General features: G+C 23.2%; 17 protein-coding genes and 1 non-coding gene across 18 annotated transcripts; 10 read left to right on the forward strand and 8 right to left on the reverse strand.

Moving 5' to 3' along the window:
* Window positions 1–308: 308 nt before the first annotated feature.
* On the reverse strand, window positions 309–2,858 carry ddx20 (DEAD/DEAH box helicase; the record flags this gene model as incomplete). Its single annotated transcript, XM_637561.2, has 1 exon — window positions 309–2,858. The coding sequence occupies one exon, from the start codon at window positions 2,856–2,858 to the stop codon at window positions 309–311; it is 2,550 nt and encodes an 849-aa protein (XP_642653.2).
* Window positions 2,859–3,032: 174 nt separating this feature from the next.
* On the forward strand, window positions 3,033–3,422 carry DDB_G0277453 (hypothetical protein; the record flags this gene model as incomplete). Its single annotated transcript, XM_637562.1, has 2 exons — window positions 3,033–3,106; window positions 3,251–3,422. 2 exons carry the CDS (start codon window positions 3,033–3,035, stop codon window positions 3,420–3,422), a joined length of 246 nt encoding a protein of 81 aa, XP_642654.1.
* Window positions 3,423–3,735: 313 nt separating this feature from the next.
* On the reverse strand, window positions 3,736–4,561 carry dynC (hypothetical protein; the record flags this gene model as incomplete). The annotated part of the gene is made up of 2 exons (XM_637563.1): window positions 3,736–4,103; window positions 4,216–4,561. 2 exons carry the CDS (start codon window positions 4,559–4,561, stop codon window positions 3,736–3,738), a joined length of 714 nt encoding a protein of 237 aa, XP_642655.1.
* Window positions 4,562–4,937: 376 nt separating this feature from the next.
* On the reverse strand, window positions 4,938–6,716 carry plbE (phospholipase B-like protein; the record flags this gene model as incomplete). Its single annotated transcript, XM_637564.1, has 2 exons — window positions 4,938–6,434; window positions 6,549–6,716. The coding sequence occupies 2 exons, from the start codon at window positions 6,714–6,716 to the stop codon at window positions 4,938–4,940; spliced, it is 1,665 nt and encodes a 554-aa protein (XP_642656.1).
* A 398-nt stretch (window positions 6,717–7,114) lies between these two features.
* Window positions 7,115–7,745, reverse strand: DDB_G0277563 (hypothetical protein; the record flags this gene model as incomplete). Its single annotated transcript, XM_637565.1, has 2 exons — window positions 7,115–7,384; window positions 7,473–7,745. The coding sequence occupies 2 exons, from the start codon at window positions 7,743–7,745 to the stop codon at window positions 7,115–7,117; spliced, it is 543 nt and encodes a 180-aa protein (XP_642657.1).
* Window positions 7,746–8,490: 745 nt separating this feature from the next.
* DDB_G0277457 (hypothetical protein) lies at window positions 8,491–8,949 on the forward strand (the record flags this gene model as incomplete). The annotated part of the gene is made up of 1 exon (XM_637566.1): window positions 8,491–8,949. The coding sequence occupies one exon, from the start codon at window positions 8,491–8,493 to the stop codon at window positions 8,947–8,949; it is 459 nt and encodes a 152-aa protein (XP_642658.1).
* A 192-nt stretch (window positions 8,950–9,141) lies between these two features.
* DDB_G0277459 (hypothetical protein) lies at window positions 9,142–9,357 on the reverse strand (the record flags this gene model as incomplete). The annotated part of the gene is made up of 1 exon (XM_637567.1): window positions 9,142–9,357. One exon carries the CDS (start codon window positions 9,355–9,357, stop codon window positions 9,142–9,144), a length of 216 nt encoding a protein of 71 aa, XP_642659.1.
* Window positions 9,358–10,227: 870 nt separating this feature from the next.
* DDB_G0277461 (hypothetical protein) lies at window positions 10,228–10,413 on the reverse strand (the record flags this gene model as incomplete). The annotated part of the gene is made up of 1 exon (XM_637568.1): window positions 10,228–10,413. The coding sequence occupies one exon, from the start codon at window positions 10,411–10,413 to the stop codon at window positions 10,228–10,230; it is 186 nt and encodes a 61-aa protein (XP_642660.1).
* Window positions 10,414–10,558: 145 nt separating this feature from the next.
* DDB_G0277463 (hypothetical protein) lies at window positions 10,559–10,768 on the forward strand (the record flags this gene model as incomplete). Its single annotated transcript, XM_637569.1, has 1 exon — window positions 10,559–10,768. One exon carries the CDS (start codon window positions 10,559–10,561, stop codon window positions 10,766–10,768), a length of 210 nt encoding a protein of 69 aa, XP_642661.1.
* Window positions 10,769–10,823: 55 nt separating this feature from the next.
* DDB_G0277529 (hypothetical protein) lies at window positions 10,824–10,946 on the forward strand (the record flags this gene model as incomplete). The annotated part of the gene is made up of 1 exon (XM_637570.1): window positions 10,824–10,946. The coding sequence occupies one exon, from the start codon at window positions 10,824–10,826 to the stop codon at window positions 10,944–10,946; it is 123 nt and encodes a 40-aa protein (XP_642662.1).
* A 102-nt stretch (window positions 10,947–11,048) lies between these two features.
* Window positions 11,049–11,603, forward strand: DDB_G0277465 (hypothetical protein; the record flags this gene model as incomplete). Its single annotated transcript, XM_637571.1, has 1 exon — window positions 11,049–11,603. The coding sequence occupies one exon, from the start codon at window positions 11,049–11,051 to the stop codon at window positions 11,601–11,603; it is 555 nt and encodes a 184-aa protein (XP_642663.1).
* Window positions 11,604–11,794: 191 nt separating this feature from the next.
* Window positions 11,795–13,808, forward strand: DDB_G0277467 (hypothetical protein; the record flags this gene model as incomplete). Its single annotated transcript, XM_637572.1, has 5 exons — window positions 11,795–12,260; window positions 12,377–12,430; window positions 12,921–13,073; window positions 13,164–13,360; window positions 13,734–13,808. The coding sequence occupies 5 exons, from the start codon at window positions 11,795–11,797 to the stop codon at window positions 13,806–13,808; spliced, it is 945 nt and encodes a 314-aa protein (XP_642664.1).
* tRNA-Ala-AGC-3 lies at window positions 13,479–13,551 on the forward strand. Its single transcript has one exon. It is a non-coding gene; the product is annotated as a tRNA-Ala (tRNA).
* A 959-nt stretch (window positions 13,809–14,767) lies between the features above and the next one.
* On the forward strand, window positions 14,768–15,409 carry DDB_G0277469 (hypothetical protein; the record flags this gene model as incomplete). Its single annotated transcript, XM_637573.1, has 2 exons — window positions 14,768–15,265; window positions 15,335–15,409. The coding sequence occupies 2 exons, from the start codon at window positions 14,768–14,770 to the stop codon at window positions 15,407–15,409; spliced, it is 573 nt and encodes a 190-aa protein (XP_642665.1).
* Window positions 15,410–15,558: 149 nt separating this feature from the next.
* On the reverse strand, window positions 15,559–17,064 carry DDB_G0277471 (hypothetical protein; the record flags this gene model as incomplete). Its single annotated transcript, XM_637574.1, has 3 exons — window positions 15,559–16,617; window positions 16,770–16,870; window positions 16,947–17,064. 3 exons carry the CDS (start codon window positions 17,062–17,064, stop codon window positions 15,559–15,561), a joined length of 1,278 nt encoding a protein of 425 aa, XP_642666.1.
* A 799-nt stretch (window positions 17,065–17,863) lies between these two features.
* On the forward strand, window positions 17,864–18,727 carry DDB_G0277473 (hypothetical protein; the record flags this gene model as incomplete). The annotated part of the gene is made up of 1 exon (XM_637575.1): window positions 17,864–18,727. The coding sequence occupies one exon, from the start codon at window positions 17,864–17,866 to the stop codon at window positions 18,725–18,727; it is 864 nt and encodes a 287-aa protein (XP_642667.1).
* Window positions 18,728–19,727: 1,000 nt separating this feature from the next.
* Window positions 19,728–21,195, forward strand: DDB_G0277475 (hypothetical protein; the record flags this gene model as incomplete). The annotated part of the gene is made up of 2 exons (XM_637576.1): window positions 19,728–19,818; window positions 19,892–21,195. 2 exons carry the CDS (start codon window positions 19,728–19,730, stop codon window positions 21,193–21,195), a joined length of 1,395 nt encoding a protein of 464 aa, XP_642668.1.
* A 96-nt stretch (window positions 21,196–21,291) lies between these two features.
* Window positions 21,292–23,577, reverse strand: DDB_G0277477 (acyl-CoA oxidase; the record flags this gene model as incomplete). The annotated part of the gene is made up of 3 exons (XM_637577.1): window positions 21,292–22,751; window positions 22,862–23,007; window positions 23,267–23,577. 3 exons carry the CDS (start codon window positions 23,575–23,577, stop codon window positions 21,292–21,294), a joined length of 1,917 nt encoding a protein of 638 aa, XP_642669.1.
* Between the last annotated feature and the right edge of the window lie 496 nt (window positions 23,578–24,073).

Below are 24,073 nucleotides of genomic sequence, written 5' to 3' on the forward strand. Positions count from 1 at the left end.
GGTTAAGCTTGTATTTATATTTTTTATTTTTATTTTTATTTTTTTTTATTTTTTTTTTTTAGATCGAAAAGATAATTTTCATAATTGTTTTTTTTTTATTTTTTTTTTATTTTTTTTTTTTATTTTTATTTTATTAACTGTTTCATTTCAATGGTAATTTGTTGAATATTTAATTAATTTATCTAAATAGATATACAGAGAAACGATCCTTTCTTCATGGTAACTTGAAAAATTGTTTAACACTGTGTGTTTTTTTTTTTTTTTTTTTTTTTTTACCTAAAACCCCATTAAATTATAATTTTTTCCATTTATATGTATTGATGGTAATTCATAGTTGGGCAATTTGGACATGTACAATAATAAAATTGATTGGATGAATATTGAATTGAATTTGGTATATTGTAACCATAAGGATTATTACCATGTTGTTGGTAATAATTATTATTATTATTATTATTATTATTATTATTATTATTATTATTATTATTATTATTATTATTATTATTATTATTATTATTATTATTATTATTATTATTATTATTATTATTATTATTATTATTATTATTATTATAATTATTATTATAGTAACTATTATCAGAGAAATATTGGTAATCATAATAATAGTTTTGAGGGTAGGGATTGTTGTAATAGTGAGGATAAAAATTATTATTATTTGTATTTACTTTTTTCTTTATTCCATTACTTTGGGAATTTCTTTGATCATTATTATTAATATTTTTATTTTTAAATTTATTATTATTAATGCTATTTTTAGGACCATTAAAACTACTATTGCGGTAATGGTTATTGTTAATTGTATTTCCATATTTATTTTTATTATTATTATTATTATTATTACTATTAAGATAGTAATATTCAGTTTGTTCAATTATACTATCATCAATAAATTCATATTCTTCACTATCATTATCATTTTCATAATTATAATTATCATCATCCTCTTCTTGTTGTTCTTGTTCTTCTTCTTCATTTTGATGTTGATTTTCATAATGGTAATCATCCTCTTCTTGTTCTTCTTCTTCATCTTCATTTTGATGTTGATTTTCATAATGGTAATCATCCTCTTCTTGTTCTTCTTCTTCATCTTCATTTTGATATTGATTTTCATTTTCATTTTCATTTATTTTTAATTCTTCTAATTGTTTATTTAATAAAATTGTTTGTTGTTGTTTTAATTTTAAATTTGCTAATGATTGTTGATCATTTGGATTTGAAAGTTGATAACTATATAATTCTTCAGGAATAATATCATTATCAACTCTTTCTGTAATATCAACAGAATATTCTTGAATTAATTGATTAATGAAATCAATTTCTTGAAATCCTTCATTATTATTATTATTTTCATTTTCATTTTCATTTTCAATTTGTTGTTGTTGTTGCTGTTGTTGTTGTTGTTGTTGTTGAATAGATTTCATATTAATAAAAGTTATTGAAACACCATATGTACCAAATCTACCAGTTCTACCAATTCTATGAAAATAAGTTTCATGATCTTTTGGTAAATCTAAATTAATTACTAAATTAACTCTTTCAACATCAATACCACGTGAAATTAAATCTGTTGAAACCAAAATTCTAATATTAAAAGATTTTAAAGCACTCATAGTCGAAAGACGATCTTTTTGATTTTGGCCACCAGCAATGAAAGCAGTTGGCCAACCTTCTCTATTCAATTGTCTTGTTAATTCTTCACCTCTAATTTTATGATTACAAAATATTATAGCTTGATAGAATGAAACTTGTTCAAGTACCAATACAAGACTCTTGCATTTATTTTGAAATGTTTTATAATTATTCTCTGTGAAATCGTTTCTAAAGATTTGATAATACTGTTTTATACCCTCCAACGATGGTGTATCTGAACATAACCTAATCTCAACTAAATTCTCATTATTCATATAAAGTTTTAATAAATTTATTAAATAACTTGGATACGTCGCTGAAAATGCTAACATTTGAATACCACTACCACTACTACTATTATTTTTATTACTATTACCATTACCAATTGCACTATAAATCCAATTTATAGTTTTTGAAAATGATGCATCTAATAATTTATCAGCCTCATCCATTATAACCATTTTTAAAGTATCAGTACGTAAATGTAAATTTTCAATTAAAGATTTAATTTTACCAGGTGTGCCAACTATAATTTGGGTACCATTTAATCTATTTACATCCTCATTATTTAAAATATTATTATTGTTTTCATCTTTGTTGTTGTTGCTATTTAAACCACCAATAAAAACTTCACATTTAATTCTTTTACAATATTTACTAATTGATTTAATTACATCTTTAATTTGAACAGCGATTTCTCTAGTTGGAGCAATTATTAAGACTAGGGGTTTTCTTATAATACCAACCATAGTTTCAACATAGGTGTCATCATCCATCTCTAATAATTGTTTATTGGTTTGATTAGTTAATTGAGTTTTATTTAATTCTTGTTTTTGTCTGAGTAATTTTGATTCACGTAAAACACATTCCAATGCTATTACACCGAAAACTATGGTTTTACCAGTACCGGATTTAGCTTGTGCTATTAAATCAACACCACTAATACCCAATGGTATTGCTTTCAATTGAATTGGTGATGGTCTTTGATATCCACCATCTTCTAATCCTTTTAAAACTTCTTTTTGTAATAATAATTCTGAAAATGTTATATTATCTTCAATTTCAATATCATTTGTTCTTTTTCTTGAAAAATTTTTAAAATTATTTTTAAAATTATTATTATTATTATTACTATTATTATTATTCTCTATATTATTACTACTATTAGAATTCATTGGATTTGAAAATGAAAATAAAATTTTGTTTTTCATTGACCCTTTTTTATGGAAAAAAAAAAAAATAATATTTTTTTATTTTTTTTTTTATTTTTTTTTTTATTTTTTTTTTTTTTGAAAATTTTCATCAGAATCAGAGACCTTTTTTTTTTTTTTTTTTTTTTTTTTTCGATAGTAATATAAATTGTAAATTAAAATTAATAAATAAAAATGAATCGTTTAACCTTTTATGGATTATGTTTATCAGGCGCAGTTGGTATGGGTTTATTAGTAGGTTCACCAATGTATGTGTTATTATTTTAAAATAATAAATTATTATTATATTTTTTACTATTGACGCCACCACCCATCAATATTATAATATTAACCAACAACAAATAAAAATAAATAAATAAATAAATAAATAAATAAATAAATAAATAAAACAGTTGTAGACCAGTTTTTGGTGAATTATTAGGTGCAAATAGGGATCAAGAAAAACGTGAAAAAGAAATTAAAATTTTAATGGCTGGTGGTACAATTGACCCACACCACAACCACCACGATGATCACCATGATAGTCATGGACATGGTCACGGTAAAATAAAAGGACACCATTAATACAAAATTTTAAATATCAATATATATAAAGAAATAAAAAAAAAAAAAAAATGAAAAAAAAAAAATGAAAAATATCAATAATATGTATGTCGAACATATATAAAGAAGAAATAAAATAAAACTAAAAAATGGAAAAAAAAGAAGAAATAAAGATAGTATAATATTATAAAAAATATTTAAGTATTGTTAGCAATAGCTATAATATGTGTGTGAGTGTAAAATCTTTTTGTTTTTTTTTTTTTATTATTATGAAGATAAGATATAGATAGAATGTACAATTTTATTATTTATTATTTATTATTTATTATTATTTTTATAAATCTTTTGATTTTGATTCTAAATCAGTTATTATACTATCCCAATATGCGAATCTATTTGAAATTTCTTGAATGATGTCATTGTATGATTGTACTTTTTCTTCTAATTTCTTATTCAATTGAATTGCAATCACTTCTTGTTCAAAGTGAATATTTTCTAATGGTTTTAAAGCTTCATTTAATTTTGGAATTGATTGAGTTGAACTTGAATTTATAAATTTCTCCAATTCTCCCAACTTTTGTAAATTCCTAGCTGTACTATAAATTTCATCCTCTGCTGATAATATAATCGCTAATTTTTCAACACTATTCAATAATGATTCATTATCAACTATTTTATTAAATAATGTTTCATTTGATTTATCTTTATATTTTTAAAATTTAAAATTAAAATTAAAATTTAAATTTTTTTTTTTTTTTTTTTTTTTTTTTTTTTTTTTTTTATATATATATAAAAAGTTTAAAAAACAACATACATATTAACATGAAATTATTAATTGATTCATTTTCAGATTTAATTTTATTTAAAACAGTTTTAAATTTTTCTAAAGAGTCTGTAATTGGTTCTTGTTGTTGTTGTTGTTGTAATTGTGATGTTGATATACTTGATGCTCTTGTTCTACCACCTGATGATTGAATTTGGTTTTGTTGTGATTGTTTTTGAGCAGATGTAATTTGATTGAATGTTGGTAATGGTATTCTTAATAATGAATCTGTTGATGTTGATTGACAACCTAATAATAAAAATTCTAATTTATTAACTCTATCTTCTAATTCATCAATTGATATATTAATTGATTCTTCACCACTGCTACTACTCATTATTATTATTATTATTATTCGTTATATTTGAAAATAAATAAAGATATTATTTAAAAATGGAGTTGTTGTGTTTGTTCAAAATGAAAAATTAAAAAAAAAAAAAAAAAAAAAAAAAATTTTGACCAAACCCCAAAAAGTTTTCCTTTTCACTTTTTTTTTTTTTTTTTTTTTCATTTTGACAAACACTAAACTATTTTTAACTTTAAAAAAAATAAATAAATAAATATTTATTTATTTATTTTGGAATTTAATTTTAAATAGATAAAAAAAAAAAAAAAGTAATTTAAATTGATAATATTATCAAAGACTGAGTAGATAGATAATTTTGAAATTATAAATGATTTCTTTTTTATTTTTATTTTTATTTTTATTTTTATTAAATATTAATTGATATCCAAGTAAAATTATAAATTTGTGGCATATATTGATGAGAGATTAAACTCCAATCATTCCAATTAAATGGTGGACAATCAGAAGTTACAGTTGGACCATTACGAGCAACAGCAGTAAAAGAATTTACCATATCATAATTAATTGCTTTTCCATCGATACCACCATGAGTACCATGATAAAACCAAGAGTAAATTGGATTACCACTTGGTAAAGAACCACCTTTGATATCGAATCTAGCATTGATTGAATTACCAGGATAACCCATACTAAATGGGTCAGTTTTATATTGATTATAATCGATGATATTCATCATATCTTGTAAAGTTTCAAGTTTTGAATGATCTCTACGGAAAATATTAGCACGTGGATTATATTCATAGGTGAAGAGGTCACCAAATTTCTCGACATAGTATGGGTAACCAAGGATATCAAACACCTCTTCAAAGTAAGGTCTATTATAACTTGGCCAATAACCTTGCTCCCAAAGTGTGAGTGTTACATCGGCAGCTTGATAACCACCTGGATATTGTTCAACGATCCAAAGTAAATCCGATTGTAATTCAGTTGAATAAGGTGTAAACAATTTATAATCCAATACTACAAATTGAATATTATTTGTACCACTATTATTCTCAACAAATATTGATACCCATTGGAAACCATTGTTTGCCAATCTATTAGCCACTAAGTTTCTAACCCAATACATAAATGATTGTGCATTAATTTGTTGATATAAAGTTTGATTTAAAATTGTATTTAATGTTTCAGTTAAATGTAATTTCGATGGTCTAATTTGATAGAAATCATCAATTGATACCAATAAACCTGGATATGATGAGAATAAAGTTTCACTACCATAGGGTGTTGATGCAACTGGTATATTGATTCTCTTGTAAATTCTAATCATTACACTAAAATCTGCCCAACTTGTATGAGCTGACATTAAATCACTACAATTGTTTGTTAATTTAATAATTGATGTACAATGTCCAGTTGTTGCCATTAACTGTTCAACTTCTTTTCTATCCATTGGTATAAATTCATTGTTTGGTGTGGTTGTTAATGTAACAATATCACCCATATCACCATAAAGATTAATCATATATATTTCAATAAAAGTTTTTTGATAATCTTCACCTGCTGCTGCATTGTAACCTTCATATAAACCAATTTGTTGACTCATTGCATTTCTAATTTGAATCCAATATGGATCTGTAGTTGATGATGAATTCACTCTCTCCATCATATATTCCCAATTATCAGATACAAATGTTAATGTCTCGGTTGGTATCTCCTTAATATTAGAGGTATTGAAAAAACTATTAAAATAATTTCCAGAGAATTTATAAATATATTCCCATGTTAAATAACCTTCAAGATATCCTGCTGCTTTAAATGCAATATTATCTGAAACTGTTGAAACTGTTTCAATTGATAATTTACCCCAACCATCTTTATTCATTTCATCTTTAAAATATCCCTTTTTTTTTAATTAAAAAAAAAAAAAAAAATTAAAAATAAAAAAAATTAATATAAATTATTTATTAATATTATTTTTTAAATTGGTCAAAAAAAAAAAAAAAAAAAGACATACCCATGCAATTGAACCTGGTATTTGTTTACCTTGGACAACTTGGAATTGTGATGTAAGTGAATAATATTGAACATCTGAACCACTATCACTACTACTATCACTACTCGATAAAGAGTAGGAATTTGAAATTAAAAATACAATTACAATTAATAAAATAAATAATTTCATTTTACATGTATGTTGAAAAAAAAAAAAAAAAAAAAAAAAAAAAAAAAAAAAAAAAAAAGCAGTAATATTTTATAATATTACTGCTCGGGTTTATGTGGTGCCCATGGGAAAATAAAAAAAAATTTTTTAAAAACAATTGAAAATATCTTGGTATGCCAATCAACCAGGCAAAAAAAAAAATAATGAAAAAAATAAAAAAATAAAAATTATAAAATCTAAAATAAAATAAAAATTATAAATTTTAAGATAAAATAAAAATAAAATAAAATAAAATAAAAAAAAATAATGAATTACAATTCCATATTATTAGATTATATTATTTTTAGTTTAATTATTTACAATTTTATTGATATATTTATTTTTTTTTAAATTATGAATTATTATTTTTATTATTGATTTTATCTTTTTCCACCTCTACCACCACTTCTACCACCTCTACCACCACCTCTGCTACCACCTCTACCACCACCACCACCACCTCTACTACTGCTTCCACCTCTATTATAACCTTTACTTTTACTTGAATATACGGTTTTAATATCATGTTTATTAATGTGTAATGTGCCATTTGAAAATCTACCAATTTTGAGACCTGGTTCATCATCTTTATTATTATTACTATTTGATTTAATTGATTTCTTTATTGGTTTTTCACCTCTTAAAATACTCTTTTTTTTTTTTTTATAATAAAATAATAAATATTAGTAGGCTTTTAAAAATTGTTTAGAAAAAAAAAAGTTTTTATATGAAATTTACTTCTGTAATTAAATTTTCTTGTTTTTCTTTTTCAATTTTATTATTTATGATGGCTTTTTTAAAAGGTAAAAAAGTTTTTTTAACTTTTCTACCACTTTTTATTAAATCATCTTCAGCTGCACTTCTTTTAACTCTTCTTGCTACAACTTTTAAACCTAAATTTCTAATCTCTTTTGATGCATCTTTAAAATATTGTCTTTGTTCATCACCAACTTGACCACCGACTTTAAATGGTGTACTTTTATTACCACCTCTACCACTTTTGCTACTCATATTCCTAAATATATAAATTTGTGTGTTTTGTTTTTTTAAATGAAAATTTCCATCGTTTTTTTTTTTTTTTTGATTTCCAAATTATTTTTATTTTTTTTTTTTTATTTTTTTTTTTTGTCGTTTTTTTTTTTTTTTTTTTTTTTTTTTTTTTTCCAACTTTCTTTTTAATAAATTATTTAATTTATTAATTACTTAATGTTAATAAAAAAAATATTAATTAATTCTTACTTTTATGGTAATATCGAATCTCTAAAATTAAATGGTGAGATTATTTTTTTTTTTTATTTTTATATATATTATTTTTTATTATTTTTATTTTTTTTATTTTTTTTTATTATTTTTTTATTTTTTTTATTTTTTTTGGAATGAAAAATAAAATTATTAAATTTGAAATTTATAGTTTTTTTTTAGGTTTTTTTTTTATTTATATTAAACTATATAAATTATATTATATTTTTAATAATTTTCTTATTTTATTTTTTAAGATCTCATTTTTTTGAAAAAAAAATACAAAACAAGATTGTGTTTGAAAAAAAAAAAAAAGGCACATCTTCCAATTTTTATTCTTAGTAAAAAATAGGTCCAAAAAAAAAAAAAAAAAAAAAAACAAATTAAATAAAACAACACACAAATTAAAAAAAAAATTTTTATTTTATTTATTTATTTTTTAATTTGTATTTTTTTAATTCATTTTTTTTTTTAATTTATTTTTTATTTATTTAATAACATATAATTTTAAATAAAAATGACAAGTAAATATTGTTGCCAACATGATGAATTTTCTTTAAGAAAGCTTAAAAAAAGTGAAGATTTCACTCTTTACCTTGATGAATTACTAGATCAAGATGAGTTTCTAAAGATTCAGCCTGGTTACTGCACAGAGGAATGTAAACAAAAAATGAAGGAGATTTATAGAATTACATTCGAACGTTATATTGAGACTATAAACAAATATTACAGTGACAGCAGAATTTTTGAATATAACTTGGGAAAAAATCCTCGAGGATGTGATATTTGGATGTATCGAGAATTTTTCAGTACTCCACCCCCTATCTCTCCCCAAGATGAATATGCTAGAATGGTCATAAAAGCAATGAAAGTTGGTATTAAAGATGGAAAGCCTGTTAGATTATGTGAATTGCCACCTGGTGTACAATGTGATTTTGATGCAAAAAACCTACCTGATTCTGAAGAAGATGAATAGAAAAATAAGTGTTAATTAAATAAAAAGAACTGTTTTAAATTTTTTTATTTTATTTTACTTTTATTTTTTTTTATAACTCTTATATAAGAGAAGTAGTTTATTTTTTTTTTAATTTTTAATATTTTTTTTTTATTTCTTTTAATTATTTTTTTTTTTCTTTTTTTATTTCTTGCACCTCTTTTAGGTGCAAAGTTACCATATATATCGTTGAGCTTCTTGTGCAGTTGCAAAGGTTCTAATTAGCTCTTGTTTTTCTCTAAGTCTTTGCAATCGTCTTCTTTCACTTTCTTCTTGCATCAACCTTCTTCTTTCTTCTTGTTCAGCCAATCTTTGTTGTGTTTTTTTAATTTTTATTAATTTTACCGTTTCAGGGTCTGCTTCAATTTCTTTTTTTTGATGGGCACCCATCGTTTTTTTTTAAAAAGTAAACCTAATGATTTATACATGTTTATATTTAATAATTGAGAATTTTTATTTTATGACATTGGTTTTGAATTATTTTTAAAAAAATCATTTTAAATTTTCTTTGATTCGTTACATTTTTGTTTCTATCTAATGATCATTTTCCAATGATTTTATATTAATGGTCATTGGAAAATCCTTTAGCTAGGAATTCTATAGAGAATCATTGAGTAAATAATGGTTTCTATAGGAAATCTTTAAACAACCATTAAAAATCGTTGATTTTTCTTTGGCTCAATTTTTAATAGTTTTCTATGTAATGGTCACATCTATACCGTTATCAATCTAAAACCATTGGAAATAACAATATCTAATGATTTTCAATAAAGTTCAATAAAATTATAAAAAAATGAAAATAATGGATTTCATTAAAAGAATTTTTTTAAAATAAGATTAAAAATTTTATTTAAAGAATTTTTTTATTGATTTCCATAAGGAAACCATTATATGATTTTTTTTTTTTGTTTTTTTTTTTTTTATAAAAATGAGAAAACTATTGGTACTTTATTATAATTAAAATAAAATAAATATTAATAAATGTAAAACTTTATAAAATAAATATTATTATAATAAAAGTAATAATAAGGATAGATTGATTTGATTTCTTGAAATTAATAACGAAATTAATAACGAAATTAATAACGAAATTAATTTGATTTCTAAAAAATGTTTATTTTTTTTTCTATTTTTAGTGTAAAAAAGGGGGAAATAATTTAATTCATCAGTGAGCTGTCATTTTTAGTTTTGAACGTTTTGCATCATCAGATTCCAATGTTTGACTATAAATATTTTCTTTACTTTTAATCTCTTGTTTAATTATTCTCTATCACGTTTTGGTTTCATTAGACCCTTGTTATATTCCAATGCCGATGATTCATTAATACGGTCAAACTCTTTTTGAAAAGGTGTAGGTGGTACTTTCTTTAATTTTTCGGTGAACAAAACCGATGATGATTTATCACCAGTTATAGTTTTTGAAAGTTTTTTCCTATCGATTGGCATCTCCAATGTTGAACCTTTTTTTTATAATTTTCTTTTAAATCCATTCAAATTCATTTTTTTAAAAAAAATTATTCAATCATTTTTTTAAAAAAAAAAAAATTTAAACATTAATTAAAATTATATTTTAGAAATAAAAAAGAAAAAAATGGAGCTTTTAATTCCATTAAGTTTATTGGGATTATATTTATTTTCAGGGACAAGAGATTCAGTTCATAAGGGAGAAGTTAAAGATGACTTGAAAGAGAAACCTATAAAAGTTAATTTTAATTTAACTGACTCTACAAAAGTTGACCATAAAACTCATCTCAAACAGTACAGTTCATTAAAACCAGGTGACACATTGGAAATATTATAACAAAAACATTTAGATCACTCTACGAAAGATTTAAAACACCCAGTATCCATTATCAATGATAAGTCTGACAGTAAAATTCATCTTAAACGAACATACCGGAAAAGTTAAAGTTAAATTTATTGATCATACAATTCGTAGTGATGTTAGACCAATCTCATTTGGAATTAATAAAAAATAATTTATTTTCTAAAAAAAAAAAAAAAATTCTCTTTATTATTTATTATTTATTTTTAAAATTAGTTTTGTTTTTTTAAAAAAAAAAAAAAAAGAAAGAAAAAAAATGGGTATCAGTGATCAAATCAATAGTAATTTATCAAGTCAATCTCCATTTACTGTAAGTACAAACCCAAGTGATTCAATGTTTCTTCCAACAAACAGAATTGCAAAAACAGCAGATTGGAAAGAGGAGAAAAAATATTACTATCCAAAAGAATCGATTCAAAGTATTTATGAAGGTACAACAGTTCGTATCGTAATCGATAAACAAAATGGTAGACTTTATGGTTTGGAAATGGTAGTTGAAATTGGACCATTGACTGCAAATGGTGCTACATTTACACGTCTCTGTAGGGATGTTGCTCATTCGATGGCCTATAGTGTTTCAATATGGAATGGTAATAATGAAATTCATAGACTTCATATGGATCATGAAAGAATTGAGATGGTTTTAACTAAATTAAAACATGAAAGGGACATGGAAGATAAGATGGCCGGTTACTATGATGATGCGACACGTACTGCATTGGGTGCAACAAAACAAAAATTAATTTTTGATTTGAATTTCTTTCATACTGTCCACACTTCTGATGCACTCTATTTAAATGCCTGGCATTGAAATACACTTATCAAATTAAGATCAATCCTTTAAGAAGATGGGTAGAAACCGATGGTACTGATCCAAAAGCTAATGATTTCAAAGTTTATCTTCGTGCTGATATTATTCATACACCACAGGATGAATATCGTATAGTTCATAATACTATCAACACTGGTACTGGTATTTTTTCACCAATTGAACATACAGAGATGAAAGAGCGTGTAGTACTCAACGTTGGTGAATCAAAACATTATGTTCAATTAACAAACATTATTGGTAATGGTCGTTCTTATTTTGTTGTTTTAAGAAGATTGGCAGACACTGAAAATCCAAAAGCACCAAGATATGATGATTTCATGCCATGGGAAAATATGCGTTTATTACATGCCGGTAATAAGGAAGTTCATTTACCACATAATAATATGATGGATTGTTTTAAACATTTAAAGCATCGTTTTCATTTTGATGCATCCTACAATGATGATAAATCTCCAAACAGTATGAATATTTATGGCTTCAGTTTTTCAGCTAATCCTATCGATGTCAAAAATCGAACAGGTTGTTTTTCATTCTCACAAGCAAACAATCTTCAATTGGAAGTAACAACAAAAACTCTAACTGAACCATGGGTACTCGATTTTTATACAGCATCCACTCAAATCATTCAACAATCTGGTAACACAGCAAAAACAATTCTCCATTATTAAAAAAAAAAATAAAAAAGTATAAAAATAAAATTTTTTTTTTTTTTTATTTAAAATTGATAAAGAATTTTTTTATTAAAAATTAAGTCTATCGTTTCGTCGTTATCTTCTTTATCTTCGTTATCGTTGTCGATGGCATTGGTCTATAGATTATCTACTGATTTTTTAAAGATTTTTTTCTTTAGTTTTTTCATTTCTTTCTTTTTAGTTTTTTCCTCCTGAATTAACCACCACCCAGGGCATACTGAATCAGTGGGTAATGAACCCCTCTTTATATCAAAACGAGGCAAATCTTTAAATTGATGGTATAGATTCGTATACTCATAAGGAGTGTATCTAAAGATTTCAAATTCTTTAAAAGAACTACCGATAGTAGACTTGTGTTTGGATGATAAAAACAAATTTTTAAATTCAAACCATTATCACCTGGCGATAAAACTTCATGAAGTAATAATGTTTCTTTAAATTCCCATAGAAATATGTGATGATTCCTATCATTTTCATTACAAACTCTACAATTCATTAGCTCCCGTTTCCTTAGAAGATCGATTAAAACCTTCCAATGTTCATCAATTTTCTCAAGTTTATGATTAAGAAAAAAAGATTCCAGAGCAATTTTTATATGATGTAGCCGATTATCAAATCTATAAAGATGTTCTCAAACTTAATACAGTAAAAATTGGAAAGGATTTGGATGGAAAACAATGTTTTATTCATGAGTTTGGTTCTTATGGTGACCGTATGGTTGGAGCATTGGTTGGTAGTGATCTCTTGGGTGGTTATAGTACTTTCTTTGGAATAATTGTTTCGGTTTTCATAAAGAATAAGGACATTTCATTAAAATAATTCCTTCCATTGGTTAAAATCGATAGAGATTATACTGTTCCTGAAATGTTTGTTCTTTACAAAGAACTTAGATCAACTGGTCAATTTGCAAAATCACCAAATCTTTACAAATTTTATTGTTCATTACTTTGGCTCTTGGTAAATATTCATGAACAACTTAGTGACGATGGTAAAAATGGTTTCGAATCTCAAGCGATCAACTTACCTCTTTGCAATTATATATTGGTGAATCTAAACACAGCGATTCCTTCGAAATTCTTTATTTTTTTTTTTTTTTTAATAACATCGCTCAATTTATAAAATTCTTTATTATGTTTGGTTAAAATTGAAAAAAATTATCAAAGGGGATGTAGCTCAGATGGTAGAGCGCTCGCTTAGCATGCGAGAGGTAAAGGGATCGATACCCTTCTTCTCCATTTTTTGGGCCGACGATATGAGATCGCAGGTTCGATTCCTAATTTTATTATCAACAAATTTGAAATGTTTATAAATTTAACTTTACTCGAAAAGAGTTCAATTCAAACTTTAATAATATATGATTTGTAATAATAGTATATTTAAATTATCTACTAAAAATTTCAATTTTTATTCATTAAAGACTATTTTAGTACCAATTAATAATATTACTTTTATTAGTTCATTAGATCAAGCATTTTATAAATTTCAAAAATAAATAAAAAATAATAATAATTTTTTTTTTTTTTTTTTTTTTTTTTTTTTTTTTTTAAACATTTCAATTAAGATCTTTAGATGTGATTCAAATACTTTGATATCAAAAAATTTACTACAATCAATTAAAATAAATTAATAATTAAATAAATAAAAAAAAGAGGTAAAAAAAAAAACTTAATATAGTTTATTTGTTTGAGTTTATTTTTTTTTTTTTTTTGTTTATGTATTTTTTACCGATATTTTTTTTTTTTCTGTCTCTCACTCTCTTACTTGAACATGTTGTTTTCAAGTATAAAAAAAAAATAAAAAAAAAAAACAAAAATAAAAATTGGTGGGTTGATTTTATTTATTTATCATTTTTAATTCCAAATCGGGTGTGATATTTGCTGGAAAAAAAAAATTATTTTTGTTTTTTTTTTTTTTTATTTTTTTTTTTTTAATTTTATTTTTCTAATAATATTAAAACTCATTAAAAAAAAAATAATAATAATATTTCAATTCATTGTTCATTAAGCTTTATATATGTGATTAAAAAAAAATTAAAAAAAAAAAAAAAAAAAAATATAAAAAAAATAATTTATAACACACACTCACAAATTTATACACTCACACAACACACCCTCACAAGTATAATATTTAAAATTCATATCAAATTTCAATTTTTTTTAACAACACACATATATATAAATTCATAAAAATTATAATAAACAACCTCATTCATCAAATATTTGTAATTATTATTTTTTTTTTTTTTAATTTTATTTTTTTTTTATTTTTTTTATTTTTTTTTTTTTTTCTTTTAAAAGAAATAAAAAAAATAAAAAAAAGCTGTTTCTGTATAAAAAAAAAACAAAAAAAAAAAAAATTTATCTTCTTTTTATTAATTTAAAACAATTTCAAATACCAAAAAATTTTTTTTTTTTTTAATTAAATAGTATACATACAATTAAAAATATTAAAATGGATAATATCATTACAAATAGTAATACCAGTGAAGTTGAAAATAATAGCAAACTCGATCTTTTGCAATCAACATTCCAATCAGCACCACAACAACAAATTCAACATAATCAAAAAAATCAACAACAACAACAACAACAAAATTTAAAAAATATAAATAATTATCAAAATCATAATAATAAATTCAAAAGATGGAATGGATATTCCCCATCATTAAATAATTTCAATAATAATAATATCAATAATAATAATAATAATAGTTTTAATAATAATATTAGAAATTATAGTGATCAAGATTTAAAAAAAGAATTAGAATTAAGATCATTAGAATTAATGAAAAAAGAAGAAGAGATAATGAAACTTCGTTCAAAATTAACAACACTTAGTGAACAATATACTCAAGAACTTGCAATATGTTGTCATTATTCTAATAGCCTTTCCAATTTAAGAAAAGAAGTATATCAAATGAAAAATCAATTTTTGTCTAAAGAAGAACAAGTAAGTAAACTATTTTTTTTTTTTTTTTTTTTTTTTTATTCCATATATTAATATTATTTTAATTATTAGTATAAAAAACAAATCCAAGATCTTCAATATAAATTATACTGCGAATATCAACCAATTGGAAAGCTTAGAATTTAATTTTAAAATATAAAGAATAAAATAATTAAAAAAAAAAAAGATAAATTAAAATTGTTTTATTTTTTATTTTTAAAAAAAAATTGGAATAATTAATAAACCACCTTTCCAGTCTTTATTTTTATTTTTATTTTTATTTTTATTTTTATTTTTTAAATATTTAATAAATTATTATAACATCTAATGATTGAATCTCTGGAAGTTAAATAAGCTTGATTTCCAACGATATTAAAAGAAGTTACAACATCAGTATCAATACCAGATAAAGAGGTTATGATTTGATTTTTATCTAAATCCAACAAGAAACAACAACCATCACCAGAGGTAACCCAAATTGAATTTGCAATCTTTGAATTGGATGAATTTGCCTTTATATGATGAATTGGTGAGTTTGTAAATTGTAATCTACAAAAAGGTGAATTTAAATTTCTCTTATCCCAAAAGTAAATGGAACCATTATGGTCACCACCAATTATATAATTCTTATGTACATGACAAGCATTGAATGCAACTGATCTTGTACTCTTTTCACCAGATTGTACAACATTCATTTGTGATATCATATTCTTTGATCTCAAATCAATTGCTTGTAAAAACCCTTCTTCTGCCGCTATAATCAATGTTTTACCATCTGTACCCACTTCTCTTTCATCAACTTTATTATTATCATTACTATTTGTAGTGGTGGTAGTTGGAATTGAGTCAAGTAATGATGATGCTATAAAACTATCATTAATTGGTCTTGATAATTTTGTTAAATTTGAAATGATCGATGATGTTGGTATATCCCATAATTTACTTGTACCATCACGTGAACATGATACTAAATTTCTACCACGATCAACCAATGATGCCGATGTTATACCACCGATGTGTCCGACCAATGTAGAGGCGCATGTGCCTTCTATAGCATCCCAAATCTTTAATCTACTATCAGAGGAACCACTTAGTATAACCCTACCACTTGGGAAAAACATTGCCAAATCAACATCACCAACATGACCATCTAATTTTCTTCTAATTTGACCATCACCAGTTTCAAATACTTCCAATGTACCATCAGTACTACCATATACACCCAACTCTCCTAAATGACTAACACCCATTGATGTTATTCTTTTCTTTCCACCTGAAACTTTTAACTGTTTCTCTGGTGCATATATTTCAATACTATATTTATCATTTTCAACTCTAATATTATTTTTATTTTCCTTTTTTTTTTTTTTTTTTTTTTTTTTTTTTTAAATTAAAAAATAAATAAATTAATAAATGTTTTTTAAATTAATAAATAAATAAATAAATAAATAATATTTTTTTTTTTTTTTTTTTTCCTAAATTACAAAATAAATATTTATATAATTACTTTATTTGGTGTTAATTTAAATCCATAATCAGATTCAAATTTAAAATTATTTTCATCAATTTTGGTAGAATGAACTGATCCATGAATTGTATTTTTTAAATCTATAGTATTATAATAAAAAGTTTTTTGAATTTAGTAAATTAAAGAAAATATATATTGAAATATATATTAAATTACCTTTTTGATATGCAACCCAACAATTATCTGAATCTTGTTTATATGCCAATTGCCAATCATATTGAATTCTTACATATGGTAAAAAATGATAGGGTATTTCAGTTGTATTGCTTGTCATCTTTGTTATTATTGTAAATTAATAATTTGAAATTAAAAAAATGAATTTTTTTTTATTTTTTTTATTTTTTTTTTTTTTAATTTTTATTTTTTTTTTTTTTTTTTTTATTTGTGAAGTGAATAGAAAAATTATGGAAAAAATAAAAAACTACTAATAAAAACAAAATTTGAAATAGAACAATTTTTATTTTTTACTTTTACTTTTATTTTCATTTTTTTTTTATTATTTTATTTCTCTTTTCACCAGTTCATTTAAAGAATATTTATTTTTTTTTTTTTTTACTAATACCAAAATCATTTATTTTTTTTTTTTTTTGATTTCCACATTTCTTTAAAATTATTCTTTTTAATAATCATCGGAATAGTTTGGGTGGGAAATTATTGATTTTTTTTTTTTTAAAAAATAATTATGATGTAATTATTTTTTTTTTTTTTTTAAATAATTATGATGTAACAATTACAAATTAATAAATTTAATTAAATTTAATAATAAATAAAATCTAAAAAACCTTTTTTTTTTTTTTCAATGAAAAAAATATTGAAAATAAAATGGAAAGAAAATTCGATAATGTCCTAAACTAAAATAAAAAAAAAATCTATAAAAAGATATTTTTAAAAATAAGTTTTTATTTTTTTTTATTTTTTTTTTTATTTTTTTTTATTTTTTTTTTTTTTTAACCAGGGTATTTTTTTCTGATCAAAAACTGATTTTTTTTTTTTTTTTTTTTCATTCCATTTTCTTTTAAAACAATTACTATTTTTTTTATTTTTTTTTTAAAAAAAAATAAATAATAAAAAAAATGATGAAAAAATATTTAAATATTTATTTCTTTATTATTTTAAATTTAATATTATCAATTAAAATTGTAAAATCATCATATTCAAATTCACCACCAGATTTTTCATTTTTAGAAACTACTGCAAAAACATTTTTAAGTTATTCATATGTTACATATTGTGATATAGATGATATTAGTAATTGGACATGTACTACATGTAAACATTCAGATGTTGAAGCATTCACAATTGTAAATACAATTTATAATGATACAACCGATACTCAAGCATATGTTGGCTATATTGGAAATGAGGTAATTGTTGCATTTAGAGGTTCAATGGATATTCAAAGTTGGATTACAAATTTACAATTTTTACAAATTGTTTACCCATTATACCCATCAGCAAAAGTACATAGTGGTTTTTATGACAGTTGGTCAAGTGTTAGAGAACAAGTGAAGAGTTCAATTGATTTAGCATTAAAGCAATGTGGTAAGCAATGCAATGAAATCAAAGTAACCGGTCATAGTTTAGGTGCTGCATTGGCAACATTGGCAATTGCCGAAATTCAAGGTTGGTACTCAATTCCTTCAACAATGTATAATTTTGGGTCACCTCGTGTTGGTGATTCTGTATTTGCTGAATACTTTAATTCAATTCAACCAAATGTAATAAGAGTAACTTATGAACAAGATTTAGTACCACATGTACCACCTGAAAATGTTTTAAATTATCATCATATCCCAACTGAAGTTTACTTTAATACAAATTCAACTTTTAAAACTTGTGATGATAGTGGTGAAGACCAAACATGCGCCGATTCAACTATTGGTTATAGTATTTATGACCATCTTACTTATTTTGGTATGCATTGTTGTTGTCGTTAAATAAATTAATTTTAATATTAAAAAAAAAAAAAAAAAAAAAAAAAGTTTATTTGTTTATTTATTTCATTTTTTTTTTTTTTTTTTTTTTTTGATAGTCAAAATCAGAGTTTAGGAAAAGAGTTGGTTAAAAATAATGAGAAACTACACGAAAATAGTCAAAAATTAAAAATAAATATAAAAATAAAAAAATAATAAATAAACTGAAACAAATCAAATCAAAATTAAAATTGGATTCCAAAAATTGTAAAGAAAAAAAAAAAAAAAAACATTTTTATAATAATCAATTTTTAAAATAAAATAAAAATTTAGACCATCATTTTATCAGTTGGATTTAAAAAAAACTCGAGTTTTCAATTCAACTGATTAAATTACCACCTTTGTATTGTTTTGAGTAGAGGCGAATGATTTATTTGAAACTGTAAAAAATAATTTTCAAGATTTTTTTTATTTTCCAACTTCTTTTTTTTTTTTTTTCCACAAAATTATTTTTTTTTTTTTTTTTTTTTTTTTCACCAAACTTTTATTTTACTAACTAACTTTTTCTTAAAATTATTTTTAAAAAAAAAAAATATGATTAGGCCTAACTACCTCTTTTTTATAAAAAATCCCAATCAGATCAAATAACTTTATTTTTTATTTATTTTTATTTTATTTTTTTTATTTTGCACGGATTTTTTTTTTTTTTTTTTTTGTTTTTAAACAAAATAATAGTTTATTTTATTTTTTATTTTTTTTAATCATCCAATCTACCCTTCATCAACCAATAATTTTATTTATTATTTATTTATTTACTATTTAATTTTTATTTATTTTAATAATTTTTTTTAGTTTTTTCAATTTTATTTATTTATTTATTAATTAATTTATTTATTTATTTATTTATTTATTTATTCCATGTTTATTACTTTTTAGTATCATTACATTTGTAAAATTAATTATTGTATCATTACTTTAAAAAAAAAATTAAAAAATTAAAAAATAATAATAAAAATTTAATAAAATGAATTTATATAAAAAATCTTTTTTACCAATAATATTATTATGCAACTTAATAATAAATGTTCATTCATATGGTGAAGGTGATGGTAATGGTAAGTAATATTTTTTAAAAAAAGAAAATAATAATTTTAGATTATTAATTTTTTTTTTTTTTTTTTTTTTTAGGATTACCAATTTGGCAAGAAAGAGAAAGTTTAAATTTATTGAATGCTGTACGTTTTGATCCAGTTGGATATAAAAATTATTTTATGTCAACTGGTTATAATAATATGGGAAATGTATTTGCTAATAATATTTATCCAGCTACAAATCCAGTTTATTATAACTCTGTTTTAAATTCTCAAGCACGTTACCATTCAACTGATATGGGTGTAAATAATTGTTTCTCACATTCAAATTGTGATGGTACTTCAATCACTGCAAGATTTAATGCATTCAATGCAAACTGTATGACTGGTTGGGGTGAAAATTTATCAGCTGGTTTTTCAAATGGTGTCCTAACTCAAAATTCTTTAATTTGTGAAACCCCACCATATTGTGTAAACGATGGTAATAATGATGGACATAGATCAAATATGATGGTTTCAAGATGGGTCGCTGCAGGCGTTGGTTTTTATTATGCACCATCATCAACTTATAAATATTATTGGAGTCAAGATTACAAAGATGCAACATGTGAACCACAAACCTCACCAATCTATTCAGGATCTCATAGTTTTTGGCCATCAGCATCAGTACCAATGTTCCATGCTTCATATTATAATAAAAAAGGTGAAAGTTTATCTTCAGCAAGAGTAGTATTTAGTTCTGGAGCATATGGTGATTTAAATTTAGCAATTGGTTCAACTAATAAAGGTTTTTATACCTTTTTTTTAAATGGTTATGTTATGTGTGATTCTTATATTTTTGAATTTGCTACAACCAATGGTAATGTTTACAGATATCCAGATAGTGGTTCATTATCAATTGTAACTTCATCAGGTTCATGTTCAGCATGGTCATCAAATTATATTCAAGGTACAGTATCTCAAACAACAACTCAACCACCAGTTACTCAAACTCCAACCCCTACCCCAACCCCAACTCAAACTCAAGCCCCAACTCAAACTCCTACTCAAACTCCTAGCCCAACTCAAACTCCTAGCCCAACTCAAACTCAAACTCAAACTTCTACCCCAACACCAACTGAAACACCAACTGAAACACCAAATTCTAATGAAAACTCAAGTAGTTCATCTACTTTAATTGGTAATAGTTCAACCAATTCAGAATTACAAAGTAGTGAAAGTAATGATTCATCAACATCTGATAAATCTACTTCCTCAAACAACAATAATAACTCTGAACCAAATCTACCAGGTGGTATTAATAAAAATTCCCAAAGTGAAGATTCAAATTCAAATCAAATATTACCAAATTTAATTGTACCATTCCTTCTTGGTCTTTTAATTAAAATATTATTATACTAATAATACATTTTAAAAATTAATAAATATAAAAAAAAAAAAAAAAAGTGTTTTTATAATATATATATTTAAATTGTTTATTTTATTTTATTTTATTTTTTAAAATTTATTTCTTGAAATCCAATCACCAGCAATTGGACCTAATCTTTGATGATCAAAACCTAAAGCATCAGTTAAAGATATTGAATAAGGAACAATTTCTTTACAAAGTTCTAAGATTTGAATTGAAATTGATTCAGATTGTTGAGGTGAGATGAATTGATATTTTAAGAACCAATTATCACGATCTATAATATTTAATACATAGAGTGAAACTAAAAGTTTGAGAGCATTTCTAGTGTTTTCATCAGGATAATTGTTAACAGCGGCAATGAATTTATCGAGGATAGTTTTTTCAGTATAAGCAACACCTAAACGAACGATATAGGTACCATTATCATTCCAAGCGTCCATAATTGCAGAACCTTCAGAGACGGAATCACTTAATTTCTCAGTTACATATTGAATGGTTTGATTTAATCTTGAATTTAAAGCTTCCAATAAGAAATCGAAAGATCTAATGTAATTTCTATCAGTTCTTTGTTTTTGTTCATTTGAAGGTTGTTGATAATCTGTTGGTGGATTCTTTCTAGATTCGGATAACATGAATTTGGCAACTTGTTGATATAATAGTATATTATCACCTTCGAAAGTTGTATAGATTTCAGTCTCTGATTTGAAATTACCAATTAAATTCTCACTCAAGAACCCTTGACCACCACAAGCCTCTCTACACTCTTGAAGACAATCACGAGTTGACCAAGAACTATAAGCCTTTAAAGCCGATGCTAAAATATGAATTTCCTTCTCCTTTTTCTCTTTTTCAGACAATAAATCCAATAGATAATTATTTGAGAAATGGGTGGCGTAGGTGTTTGCCAAATGTGGAATTAAACGTTTTCTATGCGAGGAATAGGATATTAATTGTTTCTCGAATTTTGGATCTGAACCTTGGAATTGTTTTCTAGAGAATGAATATCTAATTGCCGTGGTCAAGCCAACTGAATTAAATGCAACTGACCCAATTGAAACAATGTAACGACCAAGTACCAATGCACCAATGGTATTGGCAAAACGTTTATTTGCAGGATTAATTGGTGATGTGTAAATGCCTGCTTTGTTAACTCCACCAAATCTATTCAATAATTGGTCTCTTGGTATATGTAAATCTTTAAACATGATTCTACCATTATCAACACCATTCAAAGCCATCTTTACACCACAATCTCTAATATCAACACCCTTCACTAGACTACCATCATCATTTCTAATTCTTGCAACAAATGCATGAACTCCTTCCATCTTACCACTAACTTTTAATTGTGCCATAATAATTGTATGTGTTGCATTCTTTGCTGATCCACCGATAAAATATTTTTGACTTGTAATAGTTGGTGAATTTATAATAAATTCTTCTTTATCATGATCATATTCTGCAATAGTTTCAATTGATTGTACATTTGATCCATGTCCTAATTCTGTTAATGAAAAACATCCAATAATTTCTAATTTTTCTACCTCTATATATATATATTTTTTTTTTTTTTTTTTTTTTTTTTTTTTTTTTTTTTTTTTTTAAAAAAACAATAAATAAATAAATAAATAAATAATAATTGAAAAAATTACTTACTTTCAGTATATTTCTTTCTTTGTTCTTCTGATCCTAAAAATACAATTGATGCACCAAATAATGAAAAGTGCACGCCCATTAAAGTTGTAACACTTGGGTTTTGGAATCTATAACCTTGTGTGAAAACTGCAATTTTTTTGGGATTTCTGCAAATATTGATTGGGAAAAAAAAAAAAAAAATTTAAAAAAAAAAAAAAAAGATATTTTATTTTATTTTGAAAATCAGTAAACTGCAAATTTTTTGGAAAAAAAAATGATAACTGGGAGAATTGGTGTTGATACCATCAAAAAAAAAAAAATGAAAAAAATAAAAAAAAAAAGGTGGTGTTTGGTGAAGGTGTTGAGAGGTTTGTTTTTTTTACTCTCTCTTTTAAAAAAAAAAAAAATTAATATTAAAAAATTTACCTTTCTAAATCAATTAAACCAAAATGTTTTGTTGCTAATTCCATTAATTTTTTAAATTGGTTAAATGTTAATTCTCTATCTTGTTCAAGTGAAAGACCAAAAGATGGTTGTAATAAAAAATTTTCATTATTCCAAAAAGTTGATAAAGATTCTTTTAATTCTAGTTCATATGGAAATAAATATTTATTTAATAAATTGGCATCGAATGATTGTTTAATTTCCATATATTGTGGATCAATCTCTGATAAACAATCATTATTTGATAATAAATGTAGTGTATTAATTTGAATTCTTCTAATTGTTGATTCCATTTTTTTTTTTTTTTTTTTTTTTTTTAACTATAATTTATTTATTTGTTTTTGTTTATTTTTAATTATTATTATTTTTAATTATTATTATTATTTAAATTATAAAAATTAGAAAATATAAAAAAAAAAATAAAAAAACACACTTTAATTTATAGATGGGATTTATATTTAGAAGTTTTTATTTATATATATAAAAGGGGTGTCCAAGTAAGAAGTTTTTTAATGTAATGAAAAATAAAAAAAAAAAAAATTTTAAATAAAAAAATGTAACCAAAAAAAAAAAAAAAAAAATAGATGTGTGGGGATTAGAAAGAAATAAAAAAAAAAAAATAAAAAAAAATTAATTTTTATTTTTTTTTTGAAAATATCAATTTTTAATTTTTTTAATTTTTTTTTTGGATTTGAAATTAAAATTAAAATTTTCAGATATATATAACAACATAATTTACCAAAAAAAAAAAAAAAAAAAATTATAATTTGGTTTTGGGGTGGATTTATA

Source organism: Dictyostelium discoideum (genome assembly GCF_000004695.1).
Source record: "Dictyostelium discoideum AX4 chromosome 2 chromosome, whole genome shotgun sequence".
In the NCBI taxonomy this organism is placed as follows: Eukaryota; Evosea; class Eumycetozoa; order Dictyosteliales; family Dictyosteliaceae; genus Dictyostelium; species Dictyostelium discoideum.